This window comes from Paramormyrops kingsleyae, chromosome 19 (genome assembly GCF_048594095.1).
Source record: "Paramormyrops kingsleyae isolate MSU_618 chromosome 19, PKINGS_0.4, whole genome shotgun sequence".
Taxonomy (NCBI): Eukaryota; Metazoa; Chordata; class Actinopteri; order Osteoglossiformes; family Mormyridae; genus Paramormyrops; species Paramormyrops kingsleyae.
The window spans coordinates 11,241,387-11,255,933 of NC_132815.1; the positions used below are offsets into that span (position 1 = coordinate 11,241,387).

Here is a 14,547-nt window from a genome sequence, read left to right on the forward strand (position 1 = left end):
AATAAGAATTTATATTGCTTATTTCAGCATTTCTGTGGAAATTATGTTGTGGGAAATAACTACCTTTTTCTGCCAAAGTCAACAAGCTCAGCGCATTAGCAAAACCAGAGCAAAATACCAGGACTGTGCTTCCTGGAAAACAGGGCTGGATTGGACTTTAATCAAATCCACAAAATATCTAAGACCGATTTTTTTTACATAAACTGCCTGAGTGGTTTTGGGGGCAATAAAACTAAGTAGAGCATTATAGAGTCGGTACAGGGGATGACACAACTTTTCATGTGCTGTGGATATTACTGCATCAGATTGGCTTTCATCTTCGTTTAAAAGAGAAGCTCTCACAAAAAGATGGATTTAAACAAAATCCTGACGGCCCAAATGAAAGGGGCAGAAGCTGTAATCGCGTTACCGCAACGTTAAGGCGATCTCAACGCAATATCGACTTAAGACCCGTCCTTATCGCATATGAACCCACCGTTTACATGGAGGTTAATCCCCATTAATGCTGTGAAAAGAGGTGCAAGGGGAAAAAATAGCACCCCCTGGAGGGAGATCCTTCCATAGCAGCAGGGTCACCCCGACACAGTGAGTTACATCCACGGAGTAATGGGTACAGTAAGCATGACTCAATATGGGGGGTGGGGTGGCAGGGGGCATGATCTCATAACCCACTGGTGCAATGGTTTTCTTTTCTACTCATGCTGGAATGAATAGCCAGGCAGACTTTGCCACAAAACTGATGTGGCACCCCAGTTGTTCAAACCAAAGGCCAGTTCTTGGTTGTCTGATGGTACAGGCTCACTTCCAGGCTACAGAGTGAGTCAAGCGGGCGACTGAACTTCACCCACCGCATTGTAAGTCAGTGGCTAAGACGTTAGCGTTAGCACTGACATAGGAACAACTACAGGCCGATTACAGGCCCTGGAGTTGCTTATTTACATTGCACTGGGGTCCACCTTGTATTGTTGCATTTTCAGGCAAGCATGTGCATTATGTTAAAATAAAAAATAATAATATATGATTTCAAAAAAGGGACAGTTTTACCTGAAGTGGGAGATTTGCAGCGGTCCTCTGAAGTGGTGGATCCCTCGCTGATGTCACCAAGTCCTGCTCAAACGGAAGAGGGAGTTATGATGGAGATCAGCACCTCCTCTAGACCATCTGGGTCAAATCAGGTACGGTTTACAGGCCCTGAGATAAAACTGAGGCTTTTTGAATGTTCTGGTTTCCAAATAAGAAAAAAAATGCAGCAGACTCCTGGGAATGTAACAAGACCTCTAAAGATTCTCCAGCAATCGGTACATTTGTCTGATTCAGAACCAGGTTACTGCCCGTCTTCTGCGTGGGGGGGGGGGGGAGACAAATCAGGTGAGGCTCTGTGGGAGTGCTGGTTACCATTCCCATTGTGTCGACACTGACAGGTCACCGACGACGATCAGATGATACAAACGCCATCGAGATCTGAGACTGGCGGCTCAGTCACAGCATCCCATTACACAACATCGCTTTGCATCATTTTGTAACACTAGAGGTGCAATTCTGCATCCACACCAGGTGGCGGCACTGCAGAGCAGCGCGTTCAGGCCTGCCTAGACCTATGTGTGGCGGCAGGAGAGCAAAGTAGATTTTTCTCTATTTTCATGATTCCATGAGAAGATTTCAGACACATGAACCGCTGCATGAAAGCATCCTGTTTGCTTTCAAAGAAGACAGACACATGATCCACATAGAAATAATCTATCATCACCTGTTTTCATTTTCCTATTCAAAATGCATGAGGCACACATGCATAATTCATATGTATATCTCCTCTTGAAATACATGCGAATGCAGGTGTAATCATTAAAAACACTCAAATACTCAAAAACAAATACTCAAACAGATAAGCCATGTACGTATATCTTGAAATGTCCATCCATCCATCCATCCATCCATCTATCCACTAAGCCTATTCCAAGCAGCTCAGGGCACAAGGCTGGGGTCCAGCTTAGATGTGATGCCAGTCCATTACAGGGCACACCCATATTTATACACTACAGGTTATTTAGAGACACCAGACAGGCTAACTGCTGGAGGAAATCCACACTATACAACCTGCATGCACACAGATGGGGTGGGATTGGAACCCACAACCCTGGAGGTATGACCATGAATACAATTTACAAAAATTAAACTTTGGTTTTTAAAGGGTGGTATGACTAAAGCACGAATGTTATGATTGGGGTACAATTGTAAAGACTTGCCAGGTTTAAAAAAAAAAAACTGATCAAACACAAGATTACACGCATTAATCATTTACACACTTGCAAAAACCTTTCTTTTGGTATCTTAATTAGAGTCTGTGGGAAGGACAGAAAGTGATAAGGAATCTATGACAACACTTAATGATGGTACCAGCGCATATATCAAATCATGCTTTATCTCTCTTAATGTGAGATTTCAAAACCATGAACACTAAAGAGCGGAAAACTGTATCCAGACTCCGATCTGCCTCCTGCCTCCTTGACGTAGTTACATGTGAGCCTTCGATGGATGCCCATGCTGTTTCTGGGCTCCCGTGAACTGCATATGAACTGTTTCTGAACGAAAGGCTTTGTGCTTTAAACATGGAGAATCGGAGAGAGAGAGCAAAACAGAGAGAGAAAGAGGGGTAAGACAGAGAGAGCAAGACAGAGAGAGAAAGACAGACAGAGCAAGACAGAGAGTAAAACAGAGGAAGCGAGAGAGAGAGAGAGAGCAAGACAGAGAGAGAGAGAGAGAGAGAGAGAGAGAGAGCAAGCCCTCACGTTGATGCAAAGTCCTATCCTAAGTGCTTTGGTTATGCCGCAGAGACAGAAGTGACAGGAAGTGACAGAGAAGCAGCAATAATCGCAAGTGACAGCGGGATGGGGGTTTCAAGGAGGAACAGGAAGTCAATGGTGAGAGTGTGAGGTCCAGAGGGGGCCTGGAGGGGGGGGAATGAACACACATCACCAAATACTGCCCTGATGTAGAACATTTATAAAGAGGCGGGAGAGCACATGAATCATGCAGACTGATTTTTTTGGGTTTTTCTTGACATTACACCAGCTTTGGCCCCAAATGGATCAGAAGGGGGCGTTTAAAAGGACTGGATCTACGATGTACTGAGGCGGCCTCGGCCTCGGCCTCGGCCTCGACACACTGGCATCGTCACCCTGGCATTACGCCCACTCGCCACCTCCACAACCTCTCCTGCGCTCCTCCTTACCTCCGGAGGGCTGTCTCGATTTGCGGGGGGAGCGCGGCTGTCTCTGGTAGGGGTCATTGGAGCCGTACAGCTCGACCGTCCCCAGGTTGAGCAGGACAGTCTTCTGAAGGTAGTCCACGACGGCCAGGCCGTTGCTGTTGCCGAACACGACGCTGTTTCGCAAACACAAACAACGCGGAATGGAGAAGGCTTACTGGAGATTTTATAAAAGGTAATCAGTACAATCGTCACCTCGGACGACAACGTCATCTAGCTGCTCCCCACAGCAGACCAGGCAGGTAGGTGTGGTCCTGCTCTGCGTTACACCCACCAAGAACAAAAAAAAAAAAAACAGGAGAGCACGGGTACATATCTGTCAATGAAAACGAATTTAGAACCAGGTCTAATGGCCCATTTCAGAAATTCCGTAAAGGCTATACTTTTAGGGGCAATGGGTTCAGACGGGCCATTTTTAGAAACATCTCAATGAAGATGCATCTAGAAAGGGGTCTGGTGGACCAGCCCGCCCACTCCGGTTACCTGCTGGCAGACGCGATTGTTTACCAGCGGGTCCAGTGGGGGACTGGCAGGTCTACATTCCCACCCGGCCGTATTTCTGCGAGGCCACTTTCGCAAGCCAGCGAAGCGCTAATGGCTGGATGGATGCATCCTCAGAGCGACAGGCGTTCTCGGTCCGCACCAAACTCACAGGCCATAGGAGGAGTTCACAGCCAGGCTGGTGATCTGCTGCGGCGGCTCCCCGCTGACCCAAACTAGCTGCACCACCAGCTCCACCTGGTACCCCGGTGACTGCTTCAGGGGGGTGCTGCGGACCCTGGCAGGGGGAGGGGGGGTCAAGGGTGGGCTATTAGTGGGAACCAGCTCCTGGTTTGGGTCACTGGACCAGCACAACCTTTGGTGTTAATTACAACATTAACTTTATTTTACTGAATATGGACAGCAGGTGGCGTAGTGGTTAAGGAAGTGTACCTCTGAGCAAAAAATATTTTTGCCTTATATGTGCCTTAAATTTATGTGTTTACCTTGAGTTTCTTTGGTTCCTAAACACCTGTATATAAACAGTAACAAATGTGAATTCACTAAGGCATCATTGGCGAACAGCGCCTACTTGAGGCAGGGAACATTATCCCGGATCCCGTCTGAGGAGCTGCTGCTGGTGGAGGGGTGGGAATGGGACACGCTCGTCTGGGGGCTCGAAGTTCCGCCTGCTGGAAGCTGCTCCCCCCCCACATCTGGGGACTCTGCGTCGTTGAGCTCGTACTGCAGCCGGACCTCCAGGAGCTGTGGAGAGGCGACAGAATGCAAGGTTAGACGCCATGACCGTGACACACAGGGGCGGCCTAGGGTTAGGGGAGATCCGGGGCTCAGCCTAGAACCGTCGATGAGTAGGAGTTCAAGATTTAAAAGTATAAAATCCCGATCTGTCTATTCCATTCAAAATACATCAGCTCTGTGTCCGTCGTGGTGGCTCTGGTGTTTCAGACAACAGAACCACATTATACATTATACGAGATTCAGGGCCTCCCCAAACACATTCGGGGCTTTAGCCTCACTAGCCTGACCGTGCCGCCGCCTCCGGGACAGAGTGAAGCCCGAAGTGGCAAAATGGAACATAGTCAAGTGAGAGACTCATAGCGATTACAAGAGAAGCTTCGAGGAAGATGGATTGGAAGGGGCAGCTCCATAGAACCAAAATGACGCCGAGATCCGTTTCGGACAGGACCACCGACACCACACTCTGCTCGTCCTTACTGCCCAGATGTCAGAGCAAGTCCACAGGGAGCCCCCTTCAGGCAACACACTGGCGTAACAGCTAATCACCCAAGGAAGATGAAGGAGGGAGCAGATGTCCCGCCAGCGTGGCATTCTGGGAAAAAGGGATGACTTTGACACCGGCAGCCGTTCTCCCGATGGGGCCGACACGGAATCAAGATACACACGGGCTAAATAAACATCGAATTTGTATGAGGTACGCTGCGGAGAGCCAAGGGAGCCTGACAGTGTCCAGAGCAGCTACGAGTGATATACTGTGCAGGGTTCATTAAGGCGTGCATAGCCATGTGTATACAAGCGGACAAAGGGAGGCCGAGAGAGAGGAAGAGAGAGAGAGAGAGAGAGAGAGAGGTAGGCAATAACTCACATGCATGGAGACAGGTACACATACAGGGAGAGAGAGAGCAATGTACACATACACAAGGACAAAGAGAGTGTGTGTGTGTGTGTGTGTGTGAGAGAGAGAGAGAGACAAGGAGAGGGGGGAGAGTAACACACACACATATAGAGAAAGAAAGACAGTAAAACATATATATAGATGGACAGGGTAGATGTCTTTGTCACACACACACACACACACACACAGACACGGGTTAAATCTCTCAGACACAGTAAAGCCTCCCCAGGATTCACTCTGGCTTTACACAGGCCAGTAACAGCCTCCCCAGGGAGTCTAATGGGGGGGGAGGGGGGGCACAGTCAGGGATGCATTACCTGCACCACCTCCGTTGTCACTTCCTGTTTGCTGAAGCGGTAGACGATGACGTGTGCGGAGACGCCTGCCACACACAGCATGCGGCTCTCGGCACACCAGGACAGGATCTGGATGGCGAAGGGGTCCTCGTCCACGATGTCCGTGCTGGGCTTGTCCTCCTTGTTGCGGGACTTCTCGAACACTTTGGCGGTCTTCAGCTTGTACAGCACCTGAAGCATTACTGTGGACGAGCGGGGGGTGGGGGGTGTCGTCGTCAAGCCGTCGCGGTATTAAAAGGCAGCTACATGTCACCCCACCCTGGAGCAGGGGGGCCGGCTGATGAAGAGCCCCCCTCTCCGCGCGGCGCTAATCGGACTCGATAGTTGCAGCATCGTTAAAATGGGTTAATTACTTTTCAGCCGGTGTGTCAGGACTGGCTTCCCTTTAATCGCCGATAAACGCCTGCTATGGGGACACCTTTACCCCCCCTGTCCGCACCTCACACCCCACACGTCACACTTCAGCAGGGCCAATGAAGGGTGTCAAGGAATGCAAAATATTATTTCAATTAGAGCATCAAAGTGAGGAAATTCCCTCTTGGTGGCAACTTGCCCCCTGTCCGCCCCCCTCAGCCGGTGTCATGGTGATTAGGGCTGGGTGATGTGCAGTATTAATATCCACATCACATGTTACACACATGTAATTGTCACATCGCAGCGACAGCGATAGTCAGCAGGGTTGAAATCAGGCTTCGGTTGCATCCCATTTTTCATACCGTCCAGACATAATTTTTTGATTCCATAGAGACAATAACAAGAAAAAGCAAGTGATTTATCGGCAGAACTTGAGGAAACACCACCGACATACTCTTTTGGTAGAGAGGCTGCATTTTTGCGTTACAAATATTGCGGTATTTATCGCAAGAAAATCACATCGCGATATTTGAAATTTTTCCAAAACCACGCAGCCCTAACGGTGACGCCCTAAATTGTGTCATCACGTTATCTCACTGTGCCTGAAAGACTATGCACCTTCCCCCCCATAACACATCCAGAACCGTCAGTCACATGACCTGAGGAGCCAACATTCTGTTCCACCTCCCAGGTGTAACCTGGAGACAGCATCCGGCGGTCGGACTGGAGCGTGACTGATGTGGAGGGGAGGGGATTTATGGGAAAGCTGGGCTTTCCTGCTCCCAAGCCTCCCGGAAGCCATACAGCGTCAGAAAGATGCCCCCTCCCTCCCAGAGAACTATTTATCTCTCGGATAAATGACCCTCTTGCGGCACACCTAAGCCATACCTCCACCCGACCGGAGCCGGGCCGCTACCAGGGTCTGTAAACGGCATGAAAAACGGCCGCCACTTTCTGAGCGGTGCTCAGTGATAGACATCAGGAAATGAGGGCATAAGCTGTCGATGCAACATTCCTGCCGGTATATGTGACATTTTCCCGAGAATTCTGGGGGGGGTGGGTGGGGGGAGGGTACTTACTTGCAGAAGCATCCCAGAACTTCACTGACCCATCAGCGTGTCTGCAAAGAGAGAGAGAGAGAGAGAGAGAGAGAGAGAGAGTAAAGAGCAGCTCCTGCAGTTTTGTCAACGCCTCGTCGTCCCCATGGAGCCATGACACTTGTCACAGACAGCACTCCCCCCTGTGCTGCGATCAGAGCAGCCCTCAGCACAATTTGTTGTGGGGGGGTGGGGGGGGGGAGAGGTGACAAATCCCAAAGAGACATGTGACCATCACAGTGTCCTCTCCCCTTGGCAGCGGAGCAGCTCACGGAAAGAACCTCAGATGCCAGAGTGACGATGTCCCTGTGCACCACCTGCTGGAGGACACACGCACATGCACAGAAATGTACCAGCCCCTTCCTCGTACCTGCGGCCACGTCCAGATGGGGACGGATGGCGGCCGTCTCGCCTATTTATGCGTCGTTTCCGAGTGTCATGGGCTGGTAACGCGTTTGATGCCCCTATTCGAAGTCATTACTCAATCACGCCGGCGTACACGCTCTGATAACCAGAGCTGCTGAAATATCTGGGCACAAACATCACATTTTACACTTAAATGCATCTAGACGGCCAGCAGCAAGGTGGCCAAGTGAACCCTGCCTCGTGCCCTCGAGATTATCCATACATGTACTGGGAGTGATCCCACTGCTGAACTGGATTAGTAAACATACGCTATATAAATGGGTAACACGCTGTCAATGGGCTTCGATAAATGTCAGAGATAAACACAGAATGGCATGAAACTGGAAGCTAGTGAATAACTAATGGCAATTTCCTGCTGTTACTATCAGATCCCCGGCAGGCCACATCCTCCGAATCAGCCCACATCTCCTTCCGTGCAACGGCACAAACCGGTTTACTCCTGTCTTGTCCCGGCAGAAAAGCATTGTGGGAGGTCAGCTAGAGACTCGCCGAATGGCTACCTGCCTTATCAGCTCTGCCACTCCAGCTCAGCAGATGCTGGGAGGCAGGAGAAGGTGGCTGGTTCCTGCGGAGGAGAATACTAATGCCGCTCTTATTCCTGGACCTGTGCCACGACCATCCCGGTAGTAAGAACCTTCTGTCTGGACCAAAAGCTTCTGTCTCGGTCAGATCCATCTGTCCCTTCCAGAATCTCCTGCCTGCGCGAGAACCCCCAAACCCTCAAGGCAAAAATGTTCTATCTGGGCCTGGACCTACAGCTCCTACTGTAGATCCTCCTGATAATCTATAAGCCCCCCATCCATCTCTGCAGAACGTCCCATCTGGACCAGAACACCCCCTCATCATTCAATTCCTGTCTGTACCAGAGGTAAATAGCTCAGGTCCAGAAAGCAAAAATCCAGACCAAAATTTTGTTTCAACCAACCAGTCGAGCATAAACAGTCACGGTGTACAAAACTGGTTGATTGAAACAAAACCTTGGCCTGGATTTTTACTTTCTGGACCTGTGCTATCCACCTTAACTCGCTCTTACCCGGTTATAATTATCTCTGGGTAGCTTTGTGTTCCCAGGCCCCAGTTTCCACCACTTATAGGCCATTCCTGCAAAAAAAAAGAGAGTGAGAAAGGAACACGGAGTTAGAAACGTCAGACTGAAGCCGAGAGAGAGAAAAAAACCAATGAGAGTCATTAGCTGGCTATTTCCGTCGCATGGGGGCGTTTGATACGCATACGGCCAGCTCACAGAAGCCCCCACCTGTCTATTCACATGACAACCGGCACAACATTAGTCGGGTTTTATTACGGATACAGCAAGAACTCCGCGACACATCTCTAATTATCTCCGGCATCGTCTGCAGGCTTCCATCAGGAGGCCCGCGAGCCGCAATCGACGGCCACACGTGTTAATGGGCTTTTCCGTCCTCTGTGGCCAACGTTTAACAGATTCGCTACTAATTTCTTAACAAAAAATGGAAATATTATCTCTGGTGGTTTTTTGATTCAAAGTTTTTTCTTGCAGAGTAATATTTTCCGAGTGCTGGCGGCAGACATGGTTTGGGTTTGGGGCTTCTGTCGTCTCGCAAGACCGCACACATAATGCCCCCCCCCCTCCCCCCAGCGACGCACTTCCCCCACAGCAGGACTCACAGGTAAATGCCGGAGTGAACAGGCCCTTCGCTTCAATGGCTGCCCCCCCCCCCCCCAACGCACAACAGAACACGCTAACCGCCTAAAATATCATGCAAGTCACACCAACTGAACGTCAAGCTGATCTGTGGCCACGGTGACGGGCAGCAGTTCACCCCGTCCTGGGGGTCTCGTTCAGCGGGACCTTGCTAGCCTCTCTGGGCAATTTTCTAAATGTCACGGGCAGCGTGGGTCAGCCCCCTTAGCTCTGGAAGCCTGGCACCCGGCTGATGCGCTGGCAGCCTTGTTCTGAAAGCCTCGCTAACACGCTAACACGCTAACAGCGACAGACTCTTCGACCGAATATCCCCGCATCTAACATAGGTGTCATCAAGGGTGCCATCTTTCAAAGGGGGTGCCAAGTTAGGAACCACCTCCTGCAAGCTTCATTGCCCCCCCCCCCAGCATGAAAAGCATGTCTGAAACAAAGGGGAATGGGGCAGTTGAATCTTGCGATGTAGGCTAGGTGGGGGGTGGGTGCTGATCGTGAAGCTACCTACAGTATGGGTTTTGTGTGGCACTGCTTATACCTACAAGCCTCTAAAGCAAGGGCGTCAAACTGCAGTCCTGGGGGGCCGGAGCCCTGTGTAGCTTAGTTCTTTCCTATTCTACCACAAATGATTCAGCTCAAGAGCTGTGTGGCAATTAGCACAAGGAGTTGAATCAGGTGTGTTAAACGAAGGTAAACCAAAAACTGTGCAGGGCTCTGGCTCTCCAGGACTGAAGTTTGACACCCCTGCTCTAAACCAATGTTTCTCAATCCAGTCCTCGGGGATCCCAAGACGGTCCCTGTTTTTGCTCCCCCCTAATTGCCTGGGAGCTGGGAGGGAGCAAAAACGTGGTTATGGTTCCCTGAGGACTGCTTTGAGGAACACTGCACCAGCTGCTAAGTTTAAGGGCCAAGGGCACAACAGATTAAACTGCCGGTTATTTACACACGTTCTCATCACCACATTCATCGGCGCTCATTTTTGTTACGTGCTTTTTTGTGTTATTTTAGGTGATTCGATGTCATTTATTGTCTCCACTATGGCTTGGGTTGTCATCGTTGCCTGATGCTGCTTACTGTTTATGTCAGTTATCGTCTGCTGACTGACAATCTGTGGGAGGTGGGTCACTGAGCATCTCATCACACTGTGTACGTACGACAATACGCCGGAACCCTGACCCGTGAACTTCACACTTATTTGCAGGCTGGAATGCTGGCCTTGGATCTCCCCGTCTAAAGTGGGGTAGGGGGAAGGCGGGGGGGGCACCTTTTTACTATAGCCTTGTCGCTTCTGTCGGGCGCCAACGGAGTAAAGTGCAGGGATGATGTCCACGGGACAGTCAGCGAAGTATTCACAGCAGGTCACCGGGGACTCGTGGATGGCTAGCGGGTACGGATTCTCGAAAATTGGGTAACTGGAGGAAAGGGGGGTGGGACATGGCGATTGGAACTAGGTTACAATCAGGAGCAGGCAGCCCGCAGGCGCACACGTGTGAAGGAGAGCTGTGTGAAGCCAGATCGTTAATGACGGACACAGGCTCGTCTTAAATATGTTTTATGCAGCCTTTCAAGGAGATTTAAACGTAACGATTGCTTTACCCTCCGCCGCTACCATTTCCTGGGCTGGTTTTATGGTTAGTCACACCCGAGGTACGGTTTCATAAAATCCGTAAATATGAATAAATGTTCAGACCTACCCATTCTGGGCGAGATCGATCACTACCAAGTCCTTTTCTAGAAGGACCACTACTGCATACGGTTCCTGGAAATCTGCGGAGAGCGAAAGAGAGAGAGAGAGGTAGAGGGAGAGAAAGAGAGAGAGAGAGAGAGAGAGAGAGAAAGAGAGAGGGAAAGAGACAGGGGCAGAGATGGCGAGGGGGAGAGAAAGGAGGAGATAAGGGGAGAGAGAGAGAGAAAGACAGGGAGTGAAATGGAGAAAGAGAGAGAAGGAGAGACAGCATGAGAGTGAGGGGGAGAGAGATGGGAAGAGAAGGAGAGAGAGATGGGAAGAGAAGGAGTTAAAAGTTAATATCATTCAACGTGGGGGTGAGATCACATGCACAGTGAGTCTCAGAGCTGATCCAGCAAAAAAATGACACACTTTGGCAGGCCAACATTAACACCCAGGCGTGTACATAACCGGACCACGCACACAGCCGGACTCCGCACAGACATACCGTCATCCTGCAGGGGGAGGGGGAGATCGAGAGCGGCCCGAGACGCAGGCCCCGGCTCCGCCGCGAATCACCCCCTCCCCCAGTGCGTTTGCATGCGAGCCGCCAGGAGCCCTGAGGAAGCAGGACCCGGCGGGAAGGGCACATGGGCGACCTCGGCAGTCGCTAACCATCAGTGTCTCATTTCCTCTGCGGTGTGCAGTCTCAGCTTCACATCAGGGGCTCGCCAGGACGGGTGTGCGCGTGTGTGTGCGTGTGCGCGTGTGTGTGCGTGCGCGTGCGGCCCGAGGGCGAGGCATCAGCGAAATCGCTCGCAAACGAGCTTCCCGCCTGCGTCTCGTGTGACATCTTAAGGGCACAGACACGCAAATCAACCCTTAAAACGTAATAATAATTAAGCTACTGCTTCAAATAATAGCCTGCCGCTCTAGTCAAGAAAACGACGTGACAGAGGGACCCCGTGCAAGCGTGGGAGGGAAAACAAGACGAATAAGCTGGATTCAGCCGGGGTCAGGATGCCGAGAGCTGAAAATCGGATTCTCTGTGAACAGCGGCTGTGGTCACGTGACCCAGTGGCGAAGCCACGCCTCCAGCGATAACAGTGTCCTGACCTCACTGCCTGCAGTGCCTTCACTGAGTGATGTGTAAGAGCTCAGCTGCAGAAACACGACCATCAGCTACTGGTCTGTCCTACTCTGACCCCCCAGGAGAACGCTGCCTCTTCACACAAAGTAATCTTGAGTGGTAAAACACTGCACCCCACCCTCGTCCACAGAAATACATTATGGAGTAGCATCTCAGTTCATGTGTAAATAATATGCATTTTAAATATACAGCAATTAATAAAAATGAACACGTAGAAACATTAATAGGTAATGTAGCGGCACTATGCCTCCGAGGTTTGATTCCTCCAACTGCAGCCTTATCCCAAATATCAGAGGCAGTATGAGCATCTCCAGCCCAAACATCGCAGGGACCTGCAGTTTCCTGGCCAGCTTCCATGCAGCGGCTTAGAGCTCAGTCAGTATCTGCCTGGCTGTTCCAGGCTAAAGCTTGTGCAGGAACACCTGACTACTGCAAGGAAGCATGGGACTGGAATACGGCAGGGTGGGTGGGGGCTCACCGTTGGGATAGGGCGTCTCGCACAGCGTCAGGAAGTCCACGATGGGGTGGTCCATCTCCAGCACCGCCGTACTCTTGCCGTGCATCACCGTGAGACACGGCCGCCTGCCCACCGTGTCGTAGGACAGGCCCCCAGAAAGGATCATGTAGGGGTCTCTGGAGAGCACGGAAACAGAGCACGCTCAGAGATACCGAAGGGGCCCATTGTCGGGGCCATCAGACACAGGAGGCATCCAGTTCAGATGCTGAGCCAAAACAGAGTGGGATTCTGAGGCAGAGCCAAAGACGGCCAAGGACACCGCGAGCGGAAATCTCTCAGCTACGGCCAGCGGTAAACGCTGCTAATCTCACCGCTCCTTCCTGCACAGCTGCCCACTCGTCCAAACGGCAGCGAACAAAATAAATGTCTAGCATATTTATGTAAACTAATAAAGCGACAGGTCTGCTGTATGCTTAGGAGGCCCTAGGGCAGTAATGTTTATTTCCCCAAAGTTCCCGGCCCATTACTACCGAAACCAAAACAGGGAAGTGGAATCTCACGCAGTTCACGGAAAACGTAAGGATGTCTGGGAAAAAAAGTTACAGTTTATTGCGAGATCGTATGACGCTTTTTGACAACAAGCAATGGTGCAGAGAGATAAATTCCACCATGTACAAATTCCAGCTCCATTTGCATCGACTGCCCCGAAACCGATAGATTCTCCATGTGTCAAACACGTGTCAAATTAATGGTCCAGCGTTCGCTGGCTTCATAGCAGCTACTCAGTTACGAGCCGCTGATGGTGAGCCATAGCTGGTAATGGGGTACGCTCCTGATAGCTTGTGTCATTCATCTCCATGACACGCAGCGTCCGCTCTCTCAATGCCGCTCATCACGATAAGACAGTGCATGTGTGTCACTCCATGTCAAGAAGCTTCCTCGAGTCAGACAAACGCCCCGCCCCCTTCCACTGATTGCCCTCCTTGACGGATAGTTACCTGTCACATCTCTGCTTTGTTTGGCTCGTTAATGATTTACTTAATAGCCGTTAATATTTCTCAGCCGCTGCCCCTACTTGAACTGCACTGGTATTCCACCTACACATTCAGCTGGATAATTTACTGGGGGGGGGGCTTCTTACTGGGTGGCACGGTGGCTCACTGATTAGCATGATGCCCTCAGGCTTTCAGGGTTGGGGGTTTGAAGCCCCCCTACTCAGTGTGTGTGGATTTTGCATGTTCTCCCCAGGTCTCTTCCTGGTCCTCCAGTTTCTCCCATGCATTCAGGCTAATTGGAATCTCAGAAGTTCCCTGGGTGTATGACTCTGTATGGGACGCACTCCAGAAGCACCATACCTCTATGTGACCCTGCCCAGACTAGAAGACTGATGCCTATCATGGACATCTGGGGGCAGCACAGGCACCTCGTGGTGCCTCAGAAAGTAAGAAAGAGGAGTTTCTTAGAGCCAGTAGAATATCCAGCAAGCTTGTCAACATGAGCGGCCCTGGACACACAGTTAAGCCCACAACACGCTGGTGTTGGGTTTTCCCAGGCAAGAGGCTGCCCTTCACACCATGACTGCTGCTGAGCCACAAAGGCCGTGATGGAGGTACGGGGTGGCGGGGGGTCACCCTTACCCGGCTCTGGTCGTCTTGTATTCCACCTTTAGAATGGGTTTGCATGGTTCTGGCTTCTTGCCATCCTTGGGCTGTTTTCCTGAAATAGAACAATTCCAGAACCGCTCAGCACGAGGTGGGTGGGGGGGCATAACAGCTGACCATCCCACGCAGCTCACATCAAGCCTACAGTCTGCTTCGGCCCCCAGGCCTCTCTGCCCACTCTGCCTTCTACCCCAGCAGTAGGGGGCGCCGCCCAGCACCACACATCTGAGTGCTCTCCGTCTCGGCTGCTGAATCCCCCCCCCCCCGCTCCTTCATTGTCATCCTTTCCTCTTATGTAATCCC

General features: G+C 50.9%; 1 protein-coding gene across 11 annotated transcripts in view; it reads right to left on the minus strand.

Moving 5' to 3' along the window:
- The window catches only part of stxbp5a (syntaxin binding protein 5a (tomosyn)), a 65,717-nt gene that overhangs the window by 12,409 nt on the left and 38,761 nt on the right, over positions 1–14,547 (minus strand). For all 11 annotated transcript variants that reach the window (XM_072703018.1, XM_072703016.1, XM_072703015.1 and 8 more), the window contains exons 9-19: positions 14,221–14,299; positions 12,605–12,759; positions 11,005–11,077; positions 10,575–10,722; positions 8,666–8,733; positions 7,189–7,229; positions 5,717–5,937; positions 4,338–4,510; positions 3,918–4,043; positions 3,230–3,381; positions 1,045–1,107 (exon numbers count right to left, since the gene is read on the minus strand). In XM_072703018.1, the coding sequence (XP_072559119.1) occupies positions 1,045–1,107; positions 3,230–3,381; positions 3,918–4,043; positions 4,338–4,510; positions 5,717–5,937; positions 7,189–7,229; positions 8,666–8,733; positions 10,575–10,722; positions 11,005–11,077; positions 12,605–12,759; positions 14,221–14,299 (1,299 nt within the window). The remainder of the gene's footprint in view (positions 1–1,044; positions 1,108–3,229; positions 3,382–3,917; positions 4,044–4,337; positions 4,511–5,716; positions 5,938–7,188; positions 7,230–8,665; positions 8,734–10,574; positions 10,723–11,004; positions 11,078–12,604; positions 12,760–14,220; positions 14,300–14,547) is intronic.